Source organism: Ranitomeya imitator, chromosome 9 (assembly GCF_032444005.1).
Source record: "Ranitomeya imitator isolate aRanImi1 chromosome 9, aRanImi1.pri, whole genome shotgun sequence".
NCBI classification, from domain to species: Eukaryota; Metazoa; Chordata; class Amphibia; order Anura; family Dendrobatidae; genus Ranitomeya; species Ranitomeya imitator.
In genome coordinates, this window is record NC_091290.1 from 77,158,418 (window position 1) to 77,182,402 (window position 23,985).

At 43.5% G+C, this 23,985-nt stretch overlaps 1 protein-coding gene across 3 annotated transcripts in view; it reads left to right on the forward strand.

The window, feature by feature from the left end:
• Positions 1–22,518, forward strand: part of ARL14EP (ARF like GTPase 14 effector protein) — a 29,702-nt gene extending 7,184 nt beyond the window's left edge. For 2 of the 3 annotated variants that reach the window (XM_069740078.1, XM_069740079.1), the window contains exon 3: positions 21,926–22,518. In XM_069740078.1, the coding sequence (XP_069596179.1) occupies positions 21,926–22,151 (226 nt within the window). In that variant the 3' untranslated portion in view covers positions 22,152–22,518. The remainder of the gene's footprint in view (positions 1–21,925) is intronic. The other variant, XM_069740080.1, reaches the window with a different exon arrangement.
• The last annotated feature ends 1,467 nt before the right edge of the window (positions 22,519–23,985 follow it).

A 23,985-nucleotide genomic window follows, 5' to 3' on the forward strand; every position in this document is an offset into this window, starting at 1 on the left:
ATACCTGGACTGCGGCGGCTGATCGGCTCTGCAGCCTCGTGTGTCGCGGCTCTGAAACTGTCACAGCACTTGCATGAATAGCCCAACACACAGGCTCTCCATGCATGTGTTGTGACTGTGACACGTGCAGCTGCGGCGCCGGACAGCTGATCGGCCGGCGCGCTCCATGTATCCGGGTTCCCTGTGCAGCTTATTTGGTAAGTGCTATAGCTTGCCGAATAAGGAGGGAGCTGAATAAATTCACTCATCTCTAATCAAAACCACATTCAAGAAGTTTAATAACCCTTAAGTTGCTTCACGAAAACTGAAGCAATGTGAAAGGAAAAAATTACCTCCAACTTTTTTCACAAAAAATGTTCTTTGACCCCTTAATGACCGGAGTTGTTTTCGTTTTTTGCTCCCCTCCTTCCCAGAGCCATGTGTGAATAGATTAATCCGAGAACTCAAAAAGATAGTGAATCAAAATTGATTTATTAAAGTCACAACCAGTCATACAAGATGCCAACGTTTTGGCCCCAAAGGCCTTTATCAAGGCACTTATCTACAAAAAAATAATAAGGCAAAATTAAATACAGATATTCATAAATAGGTCTCCACGGAGACCGGTTGCATATAGAACAGAAATGAATCTATAGCCAAACGAACATATTTAAATCACATAGGTTCTGCACGGAAAATTGGGGTGAGAACATGTCCTAAATAAAAGAAACAACAGAAAAATAAAACATTCCACATTAATGGGCGCAACAAATATAATCACCCTCATAAGATATACTGCACATATACTATGGAGATAACTCTAAGTGTCATGGTCCAAGGAGGAAAAGGAGGGGGAGGAAAAAAAAGTCCAACACCAAAAGTGATCAAAGTAGTGTCCTAGATATATGGAGTCACATCCATCTGGGAAAGTGAAAGAAATAAATTACCTGTATGATGGTAACGAAAGAACTATACAGGATACAATAAACAGAAAATAACAGTAAATATCGCACAAGGAGTAATAAAGATAAAATAGGAAACAGACAACCGTATATAATTACCTGGTGAAAAGAGACACAGGAGATACGAGCGCTGCCTCTGCAAGGATAAGGTGTAGAGGAGAAAAGAAGTCGCTCTATTTATGTGAAAGCTGACCTGTGACCCGGAAAAAGAATGAGCCGCCCAGCAGCTCTAACGTAACAGGAGCCGCATGCGTAATAGCATCCAGCCGGCGGAAGTGGGGCAGAGAATGACCAGGAAACAGGAGCACCGGTGCCAGGTGCATTAGATGACGGCGCTGTTATTAGGAGAATCGAGCCGCATGCGCAGTACACACGAGCCGGCGGAAGTGGGGCAGAGAATGACCAGGAAACAGGAGCACCGGTGCCAGGTGCATTAGATGACGGCGCTGTTATTAGGAGAATCGAGCCGCATGCGCAGTACACACGAGCCGGCGGAAGTGGGGCAGAGAATGACCAGGAAACAGGAGCACCGGTGCCAGGTGCATTAGATGACGGCGCTGTTATTAGGAGAATCGAGCCGCATGCGCAGTACACACGAGCCGGCGGAAGTGGGGCAAGGAATGACCAGGAGAGCCAAGCGCATTAAGTAGCGGCGCTGCTCTAGTGCTAATCAGGAAACATAACGCGCTTACGCAGTGTGCCGTAAATCTTGCTAATATAAAAGGCATGGCCAGGAAAGAAGTGCGCAGGTGCCAGTTGTTAAAGAGCCAGGCGCATAGGTAGCGGCGCTGCTCTAGCGCTAATCGGGAAGCAAAATACGCATGTGCAGTGTGCCCTGAGTCCCACTAGTATGAAAGGCATACAAATCCAACAGGGGCGGGGGCCAACAAGACTAAGGCAAAGGAAATGAAAGAAAAAAGGAGAAAATGAAGTAAACAGAAAAAACCACAAACCTGTAGAGAATGGCATAAGCACCAAAGGGTGACGGACCACTGGGTTAAGTCTAAAGAAACACAAGAAAACATATTATATGATATAATATAATGACCTAAGGACATGTAATACACCCTTATAATGAAAAAAAGCAAAAAAGAATAAAGTCAAATGATATCTCAATAAAATGTCTCATACTCCCTACTAAGGCCATGTGGTTCTAAGATTTGAAGCACATGGATCCAATATGCCTCCCTCTGTTTTAATCTTAAAATCCTATTACCACCTCTTCTGGCTATGGGAATACTGTCAATAATAATAATAATAATTCCCAGAGCCATAACTTTTTTTTTTTTTTCTTTAATTTTTCCGTCAATATGGCCATGTGGGGCTTATTTTTTGCGGGACGAGTTGTACTTTTGAGCAACACCATTGGTATTACCATGTCGTGTACTAGAAAACAGGAGGAAAAAAATTCCCAAGTGCGGTGAAATTTCCAAAAAAAAGTGCAATCACAAACTTATTTTTTTGTTTGGCTTTTTTGCTAGGTTCACTAAATGCTAAGACTGACCAGTTTTTATGATTCTCCAGGTCATTACGAGTTCATAAGACACCAAACATGTCTAGGTTCTTTTTTATCTAAGTGGTGAAAAAAAAAAAATCCAAACTCTGCAAAAAAAAAAAAAAAATGCGCAATTCTCCATTACCCATAGCGTCTCCATTTTTTGTGATCTGGGGTTGGGTGGGGGCTTATTTTTTTGTGTGCCGAGCTGACTTTTTAAGGATTCCATTTTGGTGCAGATATGATCTGTTGATCGTTATTGCATTTTAATGCAATGTCGAGGCAACCAAAGAAAAACGTAATTCTGGCGTTTTGACTTTTTTTCTTGCTAAGCCGTTTAGCGATCAGGTTAATCCGTGGCGATACCAAATGTGTACGGTACAGACCAAAAGTTTGGACACACCTTCTCATTTCAAGATTTTCCTGTATTTTCATGACTGAAAATTGTACATTCACACTGAAGGCATCAAAACTATGAATTAACACAGGTGGAATTATATACTTTATTTCAGTTATGTCTTCCATTCTAGATTCTTCAAAGTAGCCACCTTTTTGCTTTTATGACTGCTTTGCACACTCTTGGCATTCTCTTGATGAGCTTTAAGAGGTTGTAACCGGTAATGGCTTTCACTTCACAGGTGTGCCCTGTCAGGTTTAATAAGTGGTATTTCTTGCCTTTATAAATGGGGTTGGGACTATCAGTTGTGTTGTGCAGAAGTCTGGTGGATACACAGCTGATAGTCCTACTGAATAGACTGTTAGAATTTGTATTATGGCAAGAAAAAAAGCAGCTAAGGAAAACGAGTGGCCATCATTACTTTAAGAAATGAAGGTCAGTCAGTCCGAAAAATTGGGCAAACTTTGAAAGTGTCCCCAAGTGCAGTGCAAAAACCATCAAGCGCTATAAAGAAACTGGCTCACATGAGGAGCGCCCCAGGAAAGGAAGACCAAGAGTCACCTCTGCTTCTGAGGATAAGTTTATCCGAGTCACCAGCCTCAGAAATCGCAGGTTAACAGCAGCTCAGATTAGAGACCAGGTCAATGCCACACAGAGTTATAGCAGCAGACACATCTCTACAACAACTGTTAGGGCAGGATCACACATGCGAGAAACACGTCTGTATCTCGCATGTGAAATCCAAGCTCTGGCGCCGGCACTCCAGAGCGGAGCGTGCGGCTCCATGTGTTGCTATGCGGCCCCACGCTCCGCTCCAAAGTGCCGGCGCCAGAGCTTGGATTTCACATGCGAGACACGGACGTGTTTCTCGCATGTGATCCCGGCCTTAAGAGGAGACTTTGTGCAGCAGGCCTTCATGGTAAAATAGCTGCTAGGAAACCACTGCTAAGGACAGGCAACAAGCAGAAGAGACTTGTTTGGGCTAAAGACAACAAGGAATGGACATTAGACCAGTGGAAATCTGTGCTTTGGTCTGATGAGTCCAAATTTGAGATCTTTGGTTCCAACCACTGTGTCTTTGCGACGCAGAAAAGGTGAATGGATGGACTCTACATGTCTGGTTCCCACCGTGAAGCATGGAGGAGGAGGTGTGATAGTGTGGGGGTGCTTTGCTGGTGACACTGTTGGGGATTTATTCAAAATTGAAGGCATACTGAACCAGCATGGCTACCACAGCATCTTGCAGCGGCATGCTATTCCATCCGGTTTGCGTTTAGTTGGACCATCATTTATTTGTCAATAGGACAATGACCCCAAACACACCTCCAGGCTGCGTAAGGGCTATTTGACCAAGGAGGAGAGTGATGGGGTGCTACGCCAGATGACCTGGCCTCCACAGTCACCAGACCTGAACCCAATTGAGATGGTTTGGGGTGAGCTGGACCGCAGAGTGAAGGCAAAAGGGCCAACAAGTGCTAAGCATCTCTGGGATCTCCTTCAAGATTGTTGGAAGACCATTCCCGGTGACTACCTCTTGAAGCTCATCAAGAGAATGCCAAGAGTGTGCAAAGCAGTCATCAAAGCAAAAGGTGAATACTTTGAAGAACCTAGAATATAAGACATAATTTCAGTTGTTTCACAGTTTTTTGTTAAGTATATAATTCCACATGTGTTAATTCATAGTTTTGATGCCTTCAGTGTGAATGTACAATTTTCATAGTCATGAAAATGCAGAGAAATCTTTAAATGAGGTGTGTCCAAACTCATGAAAATACAGAAAAATCTTTAAATGAGGTGTGTCCAAACTTTTGGTCTACTGTATGTTTGTTTTTGTTTTTTTTTTGCTATTTTGAATGGGGCAAAAGGGGTGATTTAACCCCTTCCCGACCTATAACGCATACGCTGCGTCATGAAAGTCGGTGCCAATCCAACCTGTGACACAGCATATTTGTCATGGAGGGATCGCGTGCCTGCAGATCGGGTGAAAGGGTTAACTCCAATTTCACCCGACCTGCAGGGACAGGGGGAGTGGTACTTCAGCCCACTCCCCCGTGGCTACGATCGCTCTGATTGGCTGGCTGTTTCACTTTTAACAGCCAGCCAATCAGAGCAATTTGTAATATTTCACCTATGAAAACTGGTGAAATATAACAATCCAGCCATGGCCAATGCTGCAATATCATCGGCCATGGCTGGAAACCCTGATCTGCCCCGCCACCGATCTCCCCAGTCCTCCGTTCTGTCCTGTACACCGCTCCGCTCCTCTCCGTCGTCCTGTCCGCTCCCCCCCCCATACTTACCGAGCCCCCCGGTGTCTGTCCGTCTTCTCCATGGGCACCGCCATCTACCAAAATGGCGGGCGCATACGCAGTGCGCCCGCCGAATCTGCCGGCTGGCAGATTCGTTCCAGGTACATTTTGTTCACTGTGATAGGTTTTATCACACTGATTAAAATAAAAAAAAATAGTAAATGAATTCCCCCCCCCCCCCCCCTAATCACCCCATAGGTAGGGACAATAATAAAATAAATATTTTTTTTTTTTTTCCCACTAGGGTTAGGGTGAGACTTAGGCTATGTGCACATGGTGCGGATATGGCTGCGGATCCTCAGCGGATTGGCCACTGCGGATTTGTAGCAGTGTTCCATCAGGTTTAGTGTACCATGTAAACCTATGGAAAACCAAATCCGCTGTGCCCATGGTGTGGAAAATACCACGCGGAAACACTGCGTTGTATTTTCCGCAGCATGTCAATTCTTTTTACACCTGTTCCTCAATAGGAATCCGCAGGTGAAATCCGCACAAAAAACACTGGAAATCCGTTGTAAATCCGCAGGTAAAACACAGTGCCTTTTTACCTGCGGATTTTTCAAAAATGGTGCAGAAAAAAATCTCACACGAATCCGCAACGTGGGCACATAGCCTTAGTGTTAGGGTTGGAATTAGGGCTAGGGTTGGAAATAGGGTTAAGATTAGGCTTGTGGTTAGGGTTAGGGGTGTGTTGGGGAGTTGTGGTTAAGGTTAGGGTTGGGATTAGGGTTACGGGTGTTTGGGTTAGGGTTGTGGTTAGGGATGTGTTGGGGTTAGGGTTGTGATTAGGGTTAGGGGTGTGTTGGGGTTAGTGTTGGAGGTAGAATTGAGGGGTTTCCACTGTTTAGGCACATCAGGGGTCTCCAAACGCAACATTGCGCCACCATTGATTCCAGCCAATCTTGCGTTCAAAAAGTCAAATGGTGCTCCCTCCCTTCCGAGCCCTGACGTGCGCCCAAACAGTGGTTTACCCCGACATATAGGGTACCAGCATACTCAGGATAAACTGGGCAACAACTGTTGGGGTCCAATTTCTCCTGTTACCCTTGTGAAAATAAAAAATTGCTTGCTAAAACATCATTTTTGAGGAAAGAAAAATATTTTTTTATTTTCACGGCTCTGCGTTTTAAACTTCTGTGAAGCACTTGGGGGTTCAAAGTGCTCACCACACATCTAGAGAAGTTCCTTGGGGGGTCTAATTTCCAAAATGGGGTCACTTGTGGGGGGTTTCTATTGTTTAGGCACATCAGGAGCTCTGCAAATGCAGCATGATGCCCGCAGACCATTCCATCAAAGTCTGCTTTCCAAAACGTCACTACTTCCTTTCCGAGCCCCGATATGTGCTCAAATAGTGGTCCCCTAAAAACCACCCCCCCCCCCCCCCCCCCCCCCCCCCCGCCACCACGTATGGGGTACCAGCATACTCAGGACAAACTGGACAACAACTTTTGGGGTCCAATTTCTCCTTTTATTCTTGTGAAAATAAAAAATTGCGGGCTAGAAAATAATTTTTGAGGAAAGAAAAATTATTTTTTATTTTCACGGCTCTGCGTTATAAACTTCTGTGAAGCTCTTGGGGGTTTAAAGTGGTCACCGCACATCTAGATTAGTTCCATGGGAGGTCTAGTTTCCAAAATGGGGTCACATGTGGGGGAGCTCCAATGTTTAGGTACACAAGGGCTCTCCAAACGCGACATTGTGTCCGCTAAAGAGTGGAGCCAATTTTTCATTCAAAAAGTCAAATGGCGCTCCTTCCCTTCCAAGCCCTGCCGTGCGCCCAAACAGTGGTTTACCCCCACATATGAGGTATCAGTGTACTCAGGAGAAATTGCCCCAATAAATTTTAGGATCCATTTTATCCTGTTGCCCATGTGGAAATGAATAAATTGAGGCTAAGAGAAATTTGTTGTGAAAAAAAAAAAAAAAGTACTTTTTCATTTTTACGGATCAATTTGTGAAGCACCTGGGGGTTCAAAGTGCTCACTATGCATCTAGATAGGCTCATTGCTGGTCTAGTTTCCAAAATGGGGTCACTTGTGGGGGAGCTCCATTATTTAGGCACACAGGGGCTCTCCAAACGTGACATGGTGTCCGCTAAAGAATGGAGCCAATTTTTCATTGAAAAGTCAAATGGCGCTCCTTCCCTTCCAAGCCCTGCCGTGCGCCCAAACAGTGCTTCCCCCCCCCCCCCCCTCCCCTCCCCCCACATATGGGGTATCGGCGTACTCAGGACAAATTGTACAATAACTTTTGGGGTCCAGTTTCTCTTTTTACCCTTGGGAAAATAAAAAAAATTGTTGCTGAAAGATCATTTTTGTGACTAAAAAGTAAAATTTTTTTTTTTTTTTTTTTTCCTTCCATGTTGCTTCTGCTGCTGTGAGGTACCTGAAGGGTTAATAAACTTCTTGAATGTGGTTTTGAGCACCTGGAGGGGTGCAGTTTTTAGAATGGTGTCACTTTTGGGTATTTTCAGCCATATAGACCCCTCAAACTGACTTCAAATGTGAGGTGGTCCCTAAAAAAAAAAAAAGGTTTTGTAAATTTCGTTGTAAAAATGAGAAATCGCTGGTCAAATTTTAACCCTTAACTTCCTAGCAAAAAAAGTTTCCAAAATTGTGCTGATGTAAAGTAGACATGTGGGTAATGTTGTTTATTAACTATTTTGTGTCACATAATTCTCTTGTTTAACAGAATAAAAATTCAAAATTTGAAAATTGCTAAATTTTCTAAATTTTCGCCAAATTTCCATTTTTTTTTCACAAACGCAAAAATTATCGACCTAAATTTACCACTAACATGAAGCCCAATATGTCACGAAAATACAATCTTAGAACCGCTAGGATCCGTTGAAGCGTTCCTGAGTTATTACCTCATAAAGGGACACTGGTCAGAATTGCAAAAAACGGCCAGGTCATTAAGGCCAAAATAGGCTGGGTCATGAAGGGGTTAAATATATATATATATTTTTCATATTTAAAAAAAAAAAAAAAAAAATATATATATATATATATATATATATATATATATATATATATATATATATATATATATATATATATATATATATATATATATATATATATATATATATATATATATATATATATATATATATATATTTTTTTAAATTTAAATTTTGGCATGCTTCCTTAGCCTCGAAACTGCCACAACGCGATGCTCAGATCAACCCAATGTAGTAGAATTGCAGTATTGCTATGAGTGCTGACCACAGGGTGGCGCCCATAGCAATCCGGCATCCACAACCATAGAGGTCTACAGGAAACCTCTGGTTGTCATGCCGATGCATCGGGGATCACTGGTGCGTGCATTTCCGGCCGGATGGTCGGAAGCGCTTGTTAAATGCCACTGTCAGTTTGACAGCGGCATTTAACTAGTTGATAGGTGCTGGCGCATCTCGATTCTGCCCTCGCCTATTGCGGGCACATGTCAGCTGTTCAAAACAGCTGATATGTCCCGGGTTTGATGCAGGCTCACTGCCGGAGCCCGCATCAAAGCTGGGGTTCTGCCATTGGACATACTATTCTGTCCGATGGCAGGGGTTAAGACCCCAAATTTTTTTTTATTTTCACAAGGGTAACAGGAGAAAATGGACCACAAAATTTATTGTGCAATGTCTCATGAGTAAGCTGATACCCCATATGTAGGGGAAATGCACTGTTTGGGTGCACGGCAGAGCTCAGAAGGGATGGAGCGCTGTTTGACTTCTTGAACGCAAAATTTGCTGGAATCGAGAGAAGACTTGTTGCATTTGGAGAGCCCCTGATGTTCCTAAACAGTGGCCATAAGTGACCCCATTTGGGAAGGTGTATAGTGAGCATTTTGAACCCACAGGTAAGACAAAAGTACAAGTAAGTGCTCACTACTCCAGTTTGCATCGGGTGCTCGGGTATGCACAGAATATCACGGGTGCTCAAGTGACCTGCTCGAGTCCCTGCCTCACATGTTTCGTGGCTCTTGGTTATGAAAACTGTTGGAGGAAAATAGCGCAATAGGGTTTCATCCGAGTTTAAGCAGTCAATGCAAGGTAAAAGCACTCATCAGACGTAGCTTAAGATGACCATTGTAGAGATTCAATGCTGCAGATCCACGAGGGACCGGCCGTTGAGAATACAATGTAGGAGAATGTGGTCAAATTCTGCGCTGCTGAATCATGTAGTCCAAAGGTATTATTAAAAAGTGGTCTTTATTCAACGCGTTTCTGAGTTTCGAAGGACTCCTTCATCAGGAAATACCACATAAGAAACGTTCTCCTACATTGTATTCTCGTGGCTCTTATGGAATAGCGGTGACAGCCTTACGGCCACGAACTGCGCCTGCACAAGTGACCGATATACGTCACCGGTATTCCCAGTAACAGCAATAACTGCGCAATGTACCCGTGCATGCTTACTTACGATTTTTGATTACCTCACGCGGCACAAACTTCTCCACAGTCCCATACTGTATAACAATTGTACCTACTGTCTGAGACACACAAGTACTCTCTACTACTGGTTGCTCCTGTCAGCACCACTAAGCATACACAGATGTTAATTTCACCGCACTCCCGATGCGATAGCATCAGGCCTATTTCTAGTACATAATAAAAACGAGTACAGTAATCTTAAACGATAAGTCACAACTAGTGTTGAGCGATACCGTCCGATACTTGAAAGTATCGGTATCGGATAGTATCGGCCGATACCCGAAAAATATCGGATATCGCCGATACCGATATCCGATACCAATACAAGTCAATGGGACATCAAGTATCGGAAGGTATTCTCATGGTTCCCAGGGTCTGAAGGAGAGGAAACTCTCCTTCAGGCCCTGGGATCCATAGGGATGTGTAAAATAAAGAATTAAAATAAAAAATATTGATATATTTACCTCTCCGGCGGCCCCTGAACTCAGCGCGGGTAACCGGCAGGCTTCGTTGTTCAAAATCAGCGCTTTTAGGACCTGAGAATCACGTCCCGGCTTCTGATTGGTCGCGGGCCGCCCATGTGACCGCCACGCGACCAATCACAAGCCGCGACCAATCACAAGCCGCGACGTCACCGCAAGCTATTAACGCGCTCATTTTTAAAAATGAGCGCGTTAATGACTTTCAAAGACGTAGCGGCTTGTGATTGGTCGCGTGGCGGTCACATGGGCGGCCCGCGACCAATCAGAAGCCGGGACGTGATTCTCAGGTCCTAAAAGCGCTGATTTTGAACAACGAAGCCTGCCGGTTACCCGCGCTGAGTCCAGGGGCCGCCGGAGAGGTAAATATATCAATATTTTTTATTTTAATTCTTTATTTTACACATCTCTATGTATCCGATACCGATACCCGATACCACAAAAGTATCGGATCTCGGTATCAGAATTCCGATACCGCAAGTATCGGCCGATACCCGATACTTGCGGTATCGGAATGCTCAACACTAGTCACAACTGGTACAGGAGACAGTACCCTGCCCGCGAGGGCTCACCGTCTACAAGGGAAGGATGAGGATTAGTGATGAGCGATTATACTCGTTGCTCAGGTGATTTCTGAGTATTTGTAAGTGCTCGGATAATTAGTTTTCATCACCTCAGCTGCATGATTTACGGCTGCTAGCCAGGCTGAATATATGTGAGAAACCCCTGTTTGTTAGGGAATTCCCACCTGTATTCAGGCTGTCCAGCAGCCGTTAATCATGCAGCTGAGGCAGTGAAAACTAAATCTCCGAGCAATAACAAATACTCAGAGACCACCTGAGTATGCTTGGGGAGACCCGAGCAACAATGCTACTCGCTCATCACTAATGAGTAGGGTTGAGCGACTTTTTCTTTTTATAGGGTCGGGTTTCACGAAACCCGACTTTTTCAAAAGTCGGGTCGAGTGAAATCGGCCGATCCTATAGAAAAGTCGGGGTCGGCCGAAACACGAAACCCAATGCAGTGCATTGGGTTTCTAATGGTTCCCAGGGTCTGAAGGAGAGGAAACTCTCCTTCGGGCCCTGGGATCCATATTTAAGTGTAAAATAAAGAATCAAAATAAAAAATATTGATATACTTACCCTCGGACACGCCCTGGTTCTCACCGGCAGCCTTCCTTCCTAAAAATGAGCGCCTGAAGGACCTTCGATGACGTCGCGGCTTGTGATTGGTCGCGTGATCGGTCACATGGGCGTCACGCGACCAATCACAAGCCGCGACGTCATCGAAGGCCCTTCAGGCGCTCATTTTTAGGAACGCAGGCTGCCAGTTAGAACCAGGGCGCGTCCGAGGGCGAGTATATCAATATTTTTTATTCTTTACTTTACACTTAAATATGGATTCCGATACCGATTCCCGATATCGCAAACATATCGGAACTCGGTATCGGAATTCCGATACCAGATCAGAAGATCGCCGACCTCATGGCCGACCCCACACAGGGGTCAGGTTTCATGAAACCCGACTTTGCCAAAAGTCGGCGACTTTTGAATCTGGCCGACCCGTTTCGCTCAACCCTACTAATGAGGATACAATAGGTGTGAGTAGAGCTGGTCGTGCAGTGGTGTGGTGGATACGTGGTTACTGTAGGCTTGTTGGAAGAGGTACGTCTTCAGGTTCCTTTTGAAGGTTTCGATGGTAGGCGAGAGTCTGATATGTTGTGGTAGAGAGTTCCAGAGTAGGGGTGATGCGCAGGAGAAATCTTGTATGCGATTGTGGGAAGAGGGGAGTAGAGAAGGAGATCTTGTGAGGATCGGAGGTTGCGTGCAGGAAAGTACCGGGAGACGAGGTCACAGATTTATGGAGGAGACAGGTTGTGGATGGCTTTTTATGCCACGGTAAGGGTTTTGAACGGGAGTCTCTGGGTAGTGGGGAGCCAGTGAAGGAATTGACAGACGGGAGAGGCCGGGGAATAGGTGGATTAGTCAGGCAGCAGAGTTTGGAATATGGAATAGATTGGAGGGGTGCAAGAGTGTTAGCGGGGAGGCCACAGAGCAGGAGGTTGCAGTAGTCAAGGTGGGAGATGACAAATGCATGGACTAGGGCTTTTGCAGATTCTTGGTTGAGGAATGTGCGGATCCAGGAAATATTTGAGTAGAAGTCATCAGGAAGTGGAAAGGGTTTGGATATGTGGTTGGAAGGGGAGATCAAAGTCAAGGATTAAACCAAAGGCAGTGAGCATGTGGGACTGGGGAGAGTGAGCAGCCATTTACTTAAATGGCTAGGTGGGTGGGTGGAGGGGTCAAGTGAGATGGGGGAAAGATGATGAATTCTGTTTTGTCTATATTAAGTTTTAGAAGTCTAGCGGAGAAGAAGGATGAAATGGCGGACAGACATTGAGGGATTCTGGTTATTAGGGTGCTGATACCTGGTCCAGAGATGTAGATCTGTGTGTCATCAGCATAGAGATGATACTGAAAACTGTGAGATTCTATGAGCTGTCCCAGGCCAAAGGTGTAAATGGAGAAGAGCAGGGGCCCTAGGACTGAACCTTGCGGGACTGCGACAGATAGGCTGGAGTCACACTCAGCGTAAGACAATACGGTCCGTATATTACGGCCGTAATACGCTGAAAAGTCCCCAAAATAGTGGTCCGTAGCTCCTCCGTAGGCAGGGTGTTTCAGCGTTTTTTGCGCATGGCATCCTCCGTATGTAATCCGTATGGCATCCGTACTGCGTGTTTTTCTCGCAGGCTTGCAAAACCGACATACGGCTATACAAGGGATCCATGTGTAAAAAAACAAACAAAAAAAAACTATATATATATATATATATATATATTCAAACAGAAAATAGGCAGCACTCCATAGTCTTGGATGTCTTGTGCAGTTTATTCAGACCCACATGTCTTAATTGCAACGTTTCGGCTCAGACTGAGCCTTTCTCAAGCAGTGAGTGAACCATTTGTGTGCGTATAAATACATTTCAAACCATAACCAGCCTTAATTAGCCATTAATGGACAGTACATGTGCTTATAAATTTCTTATACAAATTTCAATCATTATCATAAAGTGCTACAGTGCATACCTTCTGTGCAAGTAGAGAACGCCGAGATGTGTGCAGATATCCTCCATTGCCGGTAAGCAGCTCCACAAGTTGAGTAATATATAGTTTACACAGCAACACTTGCACAGAAGGTATGCACTGTAGCACTTTATGATAATGATTGAAATTTGCATAAGAAATTTATAAGCACATGTACTGTCCATTAATGGCTAATTAAGGCTGGTTATGGTTTGAAATGTATTTATACGCACACAAATGGTTCACTCACTGCTTGAGAAAGGCTCAGTCTGAGCCGAAACGTTGCAATTAAGACATGTGGGTCTGAATAAACTGCACAAGACATCCAAGACTATGGAGTGCTGCCTATTTTCTGTTTGAATCTATGGACTGAGGATAGCCGGTGGACGGGCTCCCTAAAGGCTTTGCACCCGCAGATAAGTTTAAAAGCTGTGCTGTTCCCTTTTTTACCTCTATACTGATGTCTGGAAAGTTTTGAACGCTTGCATTTTTTATACTTTTTATCTATTACACCCTTAAGCCATTTTTTATATATATATATATATATATATATATATATATATATATATATATATATATATATATATATATATATATATATATATATATATATATATATATATATATATATATATATATCAGTAGACACATGTATGTGTATATATATATATATTATTACTTCACACAGCGCTAAATAGCTTTAAAGCCGGTAATTCAATTGCCGGCTTTTGCTATCTCCTTCCTAAACCCGACATGATTTGAGACATGGTTTGCATACAGTAAACCATCTCATATCCCCATTTTTTTTGCATATTCCACACTACTAATGTTAGTGTTAGTAGTGCGTATATGCAAAATTTGGCCGTTCTAGCTATTAAATTAAAGGGCGGAAAAAATTGGCGTGGGCTCCCGCGCAATTTTCTCCGCCAGAGTAGTAAAGCCAGTGACTGAGGGCAGATATTAATAGCCTGGAGAGGGTCCACGGTTATTTTCCCCCCCCCCCCCCCCCCCCCCCGGCTAAACATCTGCCCCCAGCCACCCCAGAAAAGGCACATCTGGAAGATGCGCCTATTCTGGCACTTGGCCACTCTCTTCCCATTCCCGTTTAGCGGTGGGATATGGGGTAATGAAGGGTTAATGCCACCTTGCTATTGTAAGGTGACATTAAGCCAAATTAATAATGGAGAGGTGTCAATTATGATACCTATCCATTATTAATCCAATACTAGTAAAGGGTTATTGTAGTAATTTATTCTACGCTCAGTCCTTCTGAAGACCCTCGCTCTGTAACAAAGTAAAAATAATAAACCAACAATATACATACCTTCCGAAGATCTGTAAGGTCCCACGATGTAAATCCATCTGAAGGGGTTAAAATATTTTGCAGCCAGGAGCTCTGTTAATGCAGCGCTACTCCTTGCTGCAAAACCCCGGAGAATGAAGGTAAAGTAGGTCAATGACCTATATTTACCTTCATTTGCAGTGAGGCGCCCTCTGCTGGCTGTTCCTGGAGCGTGGGAACTTTCCTAGAAAGCTCCCAGGCTCGAGTTCATAAGAGGGCGCCCTCTGTTGGTTGTCCTAATATGAACTCGAGCCTGGGAGCTTTCTAGGAAAGTTCCCACGCTCCAGGAACAGCCAGCAGAGGGCGCCCTCACCGCAAATGAAGGTAAATATAGGTCATTGACCTACATTACCTTCATTCCCCGGGGTTTTGCAGCCAGGAGCAACTGCATTAGCAGAGCTCCTGGCTGCAAAATATTTTAACCCCTTCAGATGGATTTACACCGTGGGACCTTACAGATCTTCGGAAGGTATGTATATTGTTGGTTTATTATTTTTACTTTGTTCCAGAGCGAGGGTCTTCAGATGGATTGAGCGTAGAATAAAATATTACAACAACCTTTGTTTTTATTTCATTAAAATAATTTTTATTAATGTGTTTTTTTTAACCCTTTACTAGTATTGGATTAATAATGGATAGGTATCATAATTGACGCCTCTCCATTATTAATTAGGCTTAATGTCACCTTACAATAGCAAGGTGGCATTAACCCTCCATTACCCCATATCCCACCGCTACACGGGAGTGGGAAGAGTGGCCAAGTGCCAGAATAGGCGCATCTTCCAGATGTGCCTTTTCTGGGGTGGCTGGGGGCAGGTGTTTTTTAGCCAGGGGGGGCCAATAACCATGGACCCTCTCCAAGCTATTAATATCTGCCCTCAGTCACTGGCTTTACTACTCTGGCGGAGAAAATTGCGCGGGAGCCCACGCCATTTTTTTCCGCCATTTAACCCTTTAATTTAATAGCTATAACGGCCAAATTTTGCATATACACACTACTAACATTAGTAGTGTGGAATATGCAAAAAAAATGAGGATATGAGATGGTTTACTGTATGTAAACCATGTCTCATATCATGTCGGAAATAATATATATACATACCGTATATGTGTCTCCCTGATATATATATATATATATATATATTATACCTATTCTATGTGTACACATTTATTATACCTATTCTATTGTAAGCTGTCAGTGTGATTTTACTGTACACCGCACTGAATTGCCGGCTTTTCTCTCTAACAGCGCTGCGTATTTCTCGCAAGTCACACTGCTGGTCCGTGTGCAATCCGTATTTTTGGGGCTTCCATAGACTTTCATTGGCGTTTTTTTTGCGCAATACGGTGACAAACGCAGCATGCTGCGGTTTTCTACGGCCGTAGAAAGCCGTATAATACTGATCAGTAAAATACGGCAGATAGGAGCAGGGGCATAGAGAATAATTGGGACGTTTGTTAGGTGAGTTTTACGGATGTATTTTATGCGCTCATACGTCCGTAAAACTCGCTAGTGTGACGCCGGCCATAGGGGGCGAGGTGAGGAGGTGGTGTGTGAGTGGGAGACGCTGAATGTCCGGTCTGTTAGGTATGACGAGATCCAAAATGAGGCAAAGTCTGTGATGCTATATATGTGTATGTATGTACAGGTGCTTCTCACAAAATTAGATTATCATGAAAAAGTTTAATTTATTTCAGTTCTGCAATACAAAAACTGAAACTCATATATTAGAGTCATTACAAACAGAGTGATCAATTTTAAGTGTTATTTCTGTTAATGTTGATGATTATGGCTTATAGCCAATGAAAACCCAAAAGTCATTATCTCAGTAAATTAGAATACTTTATAACACCAGCTTGAAAAATGATTTTAATATCTGAAATGTTGGCGTACTGAAATGTATGTTCAGTAAATGCACTCAATACTTGGTAGTGCCTCCTTTTGCATCAATTACTGCATCAACGTGGCGTGGCATCGAGGCGATAAGTCTGTGACACTGCTGAGGTGTTATGGAAGCCCAGATTCCTGTGATAGCAGCCTTCAGCTCGTCTGTAGTGTTGAGCATTCCGATACCGCAAGTATCGGAATTCCGATACCAAGATCCGATACTTTTGTGGTATCGGGTATCGGTATCTGATCCATAGTGAGGTGTAAAATAAAGAATTAAAATAAAAAATATTGATATATTCACCTCTCCGGCGGCCCCTGGACATCACCGCGGGTAACCGGCAGGCTTCTTTGTTTAAAATGAGCGCGTTTAGGACCGGAGGAATAACGTTGCGGCTTCTGATTGGTCGCGTGCTGCCCATGTGACCGCCACGCGACCAATCAGAAGCCGCGATGTCATTCCTCAGGTCCTAAATTCCTAGAATGAGCGCGTTTAGGACCTGAGGAATGACGTCGCGGCTTCTGATTGTTCGTGTGCCGCCCATGTGACCGCCACGCGACCAATCAGAAGCCGCGACGTCATTCTCAGGCACTAAACTCCTCATTCTAGGAATTTAGGACCTGAGGAATGACGTCGCGGCTTCTGATTGGTCGCGTGGCGGTCACATGGGCGGCACGCGACCAATCAGAAGCCGCGACGTCATTCCTCAGGTCCTAAACGCGCGCATTTTAAACAAAGAAGCCTGCCGGTTACCCGCGGTGATGTCCAGGGCCTCCGGAGAGGTGAATATATCAATATTTTTTATTTTAATTCTTTATTTTACACATTAATATGGATCCCAGGGCCTGAAGGAGAGTTTCCTCTCCTTCAGACCCTGGGAACCATCAGGATACCTTCCGATACTTGGTGTCCCATTGACTTGTATTGGTATCGGATATCGGTATCGGCGATATCCGATACTTTTCGGGTATCGGCCGATACTATCCGATACCGATACTTTCAAGTATTGGACAGTATCGCTCAACACTACTCTTCTGTATTGTGGGGTCTGGTGTCTCTCATCTCCCTCTTGACAATACTCCATAGATACTCTGAGATAACATAAGAAAAACACATAAAGCTAATGGAATATAACATGTACGTTGTGAAGTTAAAGGGTAAATGCTCCTGTAACAGCTAAATCCATACCTAGATATTTAGGAAATTTAGGACACACTACATGTCAGAACGAAAACTGTGGCTGATTTTCTCTTTGATATTTGGACTGTTTGTTCATGCCTGCACCAACCAATTAACAGTGTGTACATCTTTTTCCTGGACTTAGAACGAAAACTACAACACAAAAAAGTTGCAGTTAGAGGGTCCAAATAAATATAAATACACATATATTGCAAAAACTCATTTATTAATATCAAAAAGTCAAAGGACAGATAAACAGGCTAAAAGTGACAGGCAACATTGCACAGAGCCCAGGAAGAGGATAACACGAAAGTCCAAAAGAATCAATATCAAGATATTATCTACATGTATGGAACCTTATACAGGTGCATAGGAAACCAAAGGCCCATCACAACAAGAATATTATTCAAACAATCAATATAACATACCAAAACTACAGTGAGGGACTCCACGCTGTCTCCTGCCCACCCCGACATGCGTTTCGGCGTTATCCTTCCTCAGGGGGCATGCCAAAGATGTACAAACACTGGCTATATAAAGCTACTCGAAACGGAAGTATGTGTCTGCCGGTGCCTTCTCCACCGCGCCACCCACACATCACGTCGCCCATTATCGCCGACGCAGAAACACACGGGGCCCCATGTGATCACGCGTCAGGGGATGAGCGGGGACGGAAGAGGCGAGGCGGGACCGAGCCAGCAGGCACATAGGTATCCTGGCAACCACACTAAACACAAGTAAGTGTCCAGATAAGCAGCGCGCATTAGAAAACATCATTCCGTATATCAAACCAACGCAAAAAAGCATGAAAGCACGCATAATGGATGTAATATACATCAGGTTATTATCAATATATAAACAAACGATTTTATTTGCAATATCCCTATGGATGGCCATACTTATTAAGGATGCATAATTAAATGATCGCACATATATGAATATAATATGGATGCAAAAACATTCTATATCTTCTCAACAAGAGCTGCATACAATCATATTAACCCCTTCATGACCTTGGGATTTTTTGTTTTTTCCGTGTTCGTTTTTCACTCCCCTCCTTTCGAGAGCCATAACTTTTTTATTTTTCCGTCAATTTGGCCATGTGAGGGCTTATTTTTTGCGGGACGAGTTGTACTTTTGAACGATATCATTGGTTTTACCATGTCGTGTACTAGAAAACGGGAAAAAAAATTCCAAGTGCGGTGAAATTGCACAAAAAGTGCAATCTCACACTTTTTTTTTGTTTGGCTTTTTTGCTAGGTTCACTAAATGCTAAAACTGACCTGCCATTATGATTCTCCAGGTCATTACGAGTTCATAAACACCAAACATGACTAGGTTATTTGTTACCTAAGTAATGAAAAAAAATTCCAAACTTTGCTAAAAAAAAAAAAAAGTGCCATTTTCCGATACTCGTAGCGTCTCCATTTTTCATGATCTGGGGTCGGTTGAGGGCTTATTTTTTGCGTGCTGAGATGACGTTTTTAATGATAGCATTTTGGTGCAGATACGTTCTTTTGATTGCCCGTTATTGCATTTTAATGCAATTTCGTGGCGACCAAAAAAACGTAATTCTGGCATTTCTAATTTTTTTTTCTCGCTACGCCGTTTAGCTATCAGGTTAATGCTTTTTTTTTTTTAATTGATCGGGCGATTCTGAACGCGGTGATACCAAATATGTGTAGATTAGATTTTTTTATTGATTTATTTTGATTGGGGCGAAAGGAAGGTGATTTAAACTTTTATATTTTTTTTTTATTTTTTTCACTTTTTTTTTTTTTTACTTTTGCCATGCTTCAATAGCCTCCATGGGAGGCTAGAAGCTGGCACAACTCGATCGCCTCTGCTACATAGCAGCGATCTGCTGTTCGCTGCTATGTAGCTGAAATGGAGATGTGCTGTGAGCACCGGTGATCAGTAACCATAGAGGTCTTAAGGACCTCTATGGTTACACTGGAGAAGCATTGCCGACCTCCGATTATGTGACGGGGGTCGGCGATGCCGTCATTTCCGGCCGCCCGGCCGGATGCGGTAGTTAAATGCCGCTGTCTGCGTTTGACAGGGGCATTTAACTAGTTAATAGGTGCGGGCAGATCGCAATTCTGCCCGCGCCTATTACGGGCACATGTCAGCTGTTCAAAACAGCTGACATGTCTCGGCTTTGATGCGGGCTCACCGCGGAGCCTGCATCAAAGAGGGGGATCTGACCTCGGATGTACTATCCCGTCCGAGGTCAGAAAGGGGTTAATATACAGTAGTTGCATAGAGAATAAGAATGCACTCCTATACATCAGTTTTGTACATATCACATCAAAGTACATAGTAGTGAATAATCCCCTGCAAGCATGTCTATCGCAGAAATAACAGGAGTCCATAAGTCAGATACAATTAGAATAAATTGCGACAAACATGGCAGTCTGTTGATACTAACACTGAATATGCACGAATATAGACCATATACATAGGGTAATATACACAAACCTCAAGAAATGATCACAATTATAAATAGCAAAAGATACGGAAGATGTCCTTCATAATTCCAATTGTCCATCATGGCAATCGATAAACGTCACTAGAACATAAAGTTAACATTAAGTTAAAAAGTGCAAATAAAATATATTATGCGAAAAAGCCACATTTAAATTGATACACGGCAGCCGATAAACTCCAAAAAGGGAGCAAAAGACAGGCATTCATTGAGGCCAAAAGGTGGAATCGTATTTAATAACCAAATCCATTTAGTCTCTAGCCAGACGCTTGGACAAACCACCCCCTCTAATATTAATTTTCAGGGTATCAATACCACGTACCCTTAAAAGGCTACTATCACAGCTGTGAAAATGTTTGAAATGTCGTAGTCTAGTTTTTAGGGTGGAAGCGTCCGTATGGCTGATCGCTGCCTGAATGCCCAACACGTGTTCCCTAGTGCGCACCTTAAGCTGGCGCATTGTTAATCCAACATAAGGCCGCATGTGGCACGTGGCATAGTAAACAGAACGAGTAGTACACGTAATATGCGGTTTAATTTTAAATGATCTTGTAGCATCAAAGTATCACATCGGTCAATATTAGGGCAGGCAACGCATCTGCCACACGGAAGCCAACCACCCCTCTTTCTGGAGTTGTCCAGAAATGTCAGTGTTTTTTGTCCGGCATAATGACTGGAGACAAGATGGTCTCTATGAGGTTACGTGAGTTTGCTGCCAATCAAGCACAGTGATACTGTTGTTTTTAAACCAGGTATTGGTACATTTGGCAGCGTGGACAGGTGCCAAGTCCTGCTGGAGAATGACATTTCCATTGCCAAAAAGCTTGTTGGCAGAGGGAAGCATGAAGGGCTCTAATATCTCCTGGTAGACGGCTGCACTGACTTTGGTCTTGATAAAACACAGTGGACCTTCACCAGCAGATGACATGGCTCCCCATACCATCACTCAAGCACCAAGTTAGCACCTATACACACTAGCCTGGATGTGCCAGTCAGTTTTTTGTTATTTCTAAGGGGCCTTTCTAAACGCTTAGGAAGCCTTTGCAGGTGTTTTTGTTAATTTTTCTAATTTACTAAAATAAGGACTTTTGTGTTTTTGTTTGATGTAAGCCATAATCCTCAACATTAACAGAAATTAAACACTTGAAACAGATCACTCTATTTTTTAATGACTCCATATGAGTTTCACTTCTTGTATTGAAGAACTGAAATGAACGTTGATGATATTCTAATTTTGTGAGAAGCACTGTATGTACATATGTGTGTTCCTATGTGATGACAGCATAGTTTAAGTAAATGAAAGTGCTATGGTCTCTGGCTGTGTACATTGTGCTGAGTAGTGTGCATGGTCATTATATAGCTTGGCAGGGAGCCACACAACCTCCAGGTTCTGCTGCAAAGGCTCCATGGTCAGGAGCTGCTGCGTATGTAGATGCTGTATCGTGTGTGCCTGTATTTGGATGGGGCAGAAGTGAAGTCTTCAGGCTGCCGGGTGTGTGAGGTCTTCATGTTAAAGTGTTGTGGGCATTTCTGAAACCTTTCTTCTCTACTTGTTCCTGTGTAGTTTGTGAGTTGGGTATAATTTGTTTTCTTCCACTAGATGGCAGTATAGTATAAGATGCTGCTGTGAGCGAGCCGCGCGCTGTGCCCATCACTGGATGCTGAGGCCGGTCTTCCTGAGGCCATTCTTAGGAGCTACAAAATGGCTGGAAAGTATATTGGCTTAATACATACAGCTTCCATTGTTCAAGGAAAATATAGCTGCGGGATCTGATCAGCTAGTGAATTTTGCTCATGTTGAAGTCTGTCATTTAGAATGAACTGTGAGGCTCCTTGCATTTGTCCGTGACGTATCCTATATAACTCCAGTGTATGTGACTGTTCTTCTCTCTTAGACAATCCGCACCATCAAAGAATAAAGTCTACGATAGCCGCGGGATCCTTCTATCGAATGGGATGGACCTGTGTGATTGCTTGGATGAAGACTGTATGGGCTGCTTCTATGCCTGCCGAAAGTGCGGCTCCAACAAGTGCGGCATAGAGTGCAGATGTGACCGCAAATGGCTTTATGAACAGATAGAGATAGAAGGAGGCGAAGTCATCCGAAATAAGCATGTCTGATGCAGGGCTCCCTCCTCAAAGACTCTTAAGGCTCATTCCGACGTCTGTGATGTTTCTCATACACACGGCCAAGCTTCGTCAGTGTTCATTCATATCCTCATCAGTTCTTCCAATAAGCAGAAAAAAAGGACTTTTCTCGAGCTCCTGCTGTCAAGGTCTGTGAAAATCAGACTGCCTACGGATGACATCTTAATGCTGTCCAGTTTTTAGGTTTTTTGTAAGTTTTTAATAGGTTGCAATTCATACATACAGTAAGTCTTAGCTTTACTGTAGTAAAATTTCAAAAAAAGGTAAAAAGTCTCAGATTTTTGCTTGTTTTGTGACTTTGACATGGCAAAAAGTCTAATAAACTGTTTTTCCTCCAGAAGTGTGAGCTTGTAGAGATATTTGATACAGCCAATCCCTCCTAAAAAGGCGATGCACATCTGACCAGTACGGACCATGGCTACAATAGCTGCATCTGTCCACATTGGGTGCTATGGGGCCCATCACACAGGCACTTTGTCTCTGAGCGGAAAGTGTATCCAGACTAGTCAATTCAGCTGGCATATGAAAGCCGGGTTATTGAAGTATGGCAGTGCAGTGATCGCCTGGCTGCGGCACCTTCATCTTCTGTAACCTGCGTGTCTCCCAGCTACAGTCTGTGCAAGTGACTAGAACGGGCTAATAGGGGGTATGTTTCTAGCAATCTCCCATGCCAGCCGTGCCACAGATACTCTTTGGCCAACCCATTCTGTGATGCCCTATTACACAAAGGTTCTCTTTGAAAACTTTCCAAATGGTGACATTGCCCACCAGGTGAGGCTTTGGGTGCAATCTTCGATCCACTATAGCCATCCAATATGTACAGCCAGATAAAGGTCATCAAGCTTTGTTGTGTAGCTCATCACTGCTACTTTTCAGCACACACCATCCATCAGGTTGGATGGTGACTTTAACGCTACAGATATTGACCTCTAAAAGATTTTATGGCTAAATTGCAGCAAATCCAAGCAATGATTTCTAAAAGCATAAAAAGGAGAGGATGCAGACAGTCCCATGTTCAGGTTTCCATATAGTCGCTGTTCCTGACTATCCCAGCAGAGGGCAGTATTGGGTAGCATGTGAACGGTGGAGATATTAATGTGACCAGCGCGCCCCACAAATGAGGCTTTCACTAACCCCTGATACGTTCCAATTTGTAATAGCATTTCATGTGGCAGAGCGAGCTGTCGAGGGATTGTCTGTCTGGTCGAGGACTCCTGAATAGCAGGGGAATCTATTTAACACAAACTTGCACTGAATCGCAGTATAAAATGCATTCCTTGCTGATGGGTAAGATACAAATATTGCTGACCGGTAAGGAAATGAGCAGCCGAATCCTGTATGATCTCCTTTTTTATGAGCGTTTGCTTTAAGGAAAACATATAACGTTTAAAAAGAGGTAACTGAAGTTTAACAAAAGTACAGTGTGTCACCCCTATTACTTGAGCAGGTCACATAGAAGCATGGAAAGTCTTCACATGTGGCGATAAAGGTCTGTTCACACAGCGCCCAGCTGCACTAACCTATTGGCGGGTGTTTAATATCCTGTGCACACAGGCAGACTATATGTAATGGGTCAGTCCCCATAGGCGGCCATGGTTCTCACAGCATGAATCCTATTTCACCGCTGACCACGAGGGTGTTCTGTGTTGTACAAAAATCGTATCGCCTGATTCAGCGTTTCGCTTGTTCCTCTGGTACGTAACAGTCTGTTTACTATGAAATGAGTGTTCTTAACACTAGTCCATATAATCTCCAGTGTAAAAGCCTTCGTGTCCTCTGGACTGTTTCAAGATCCCAGGGATTGCCA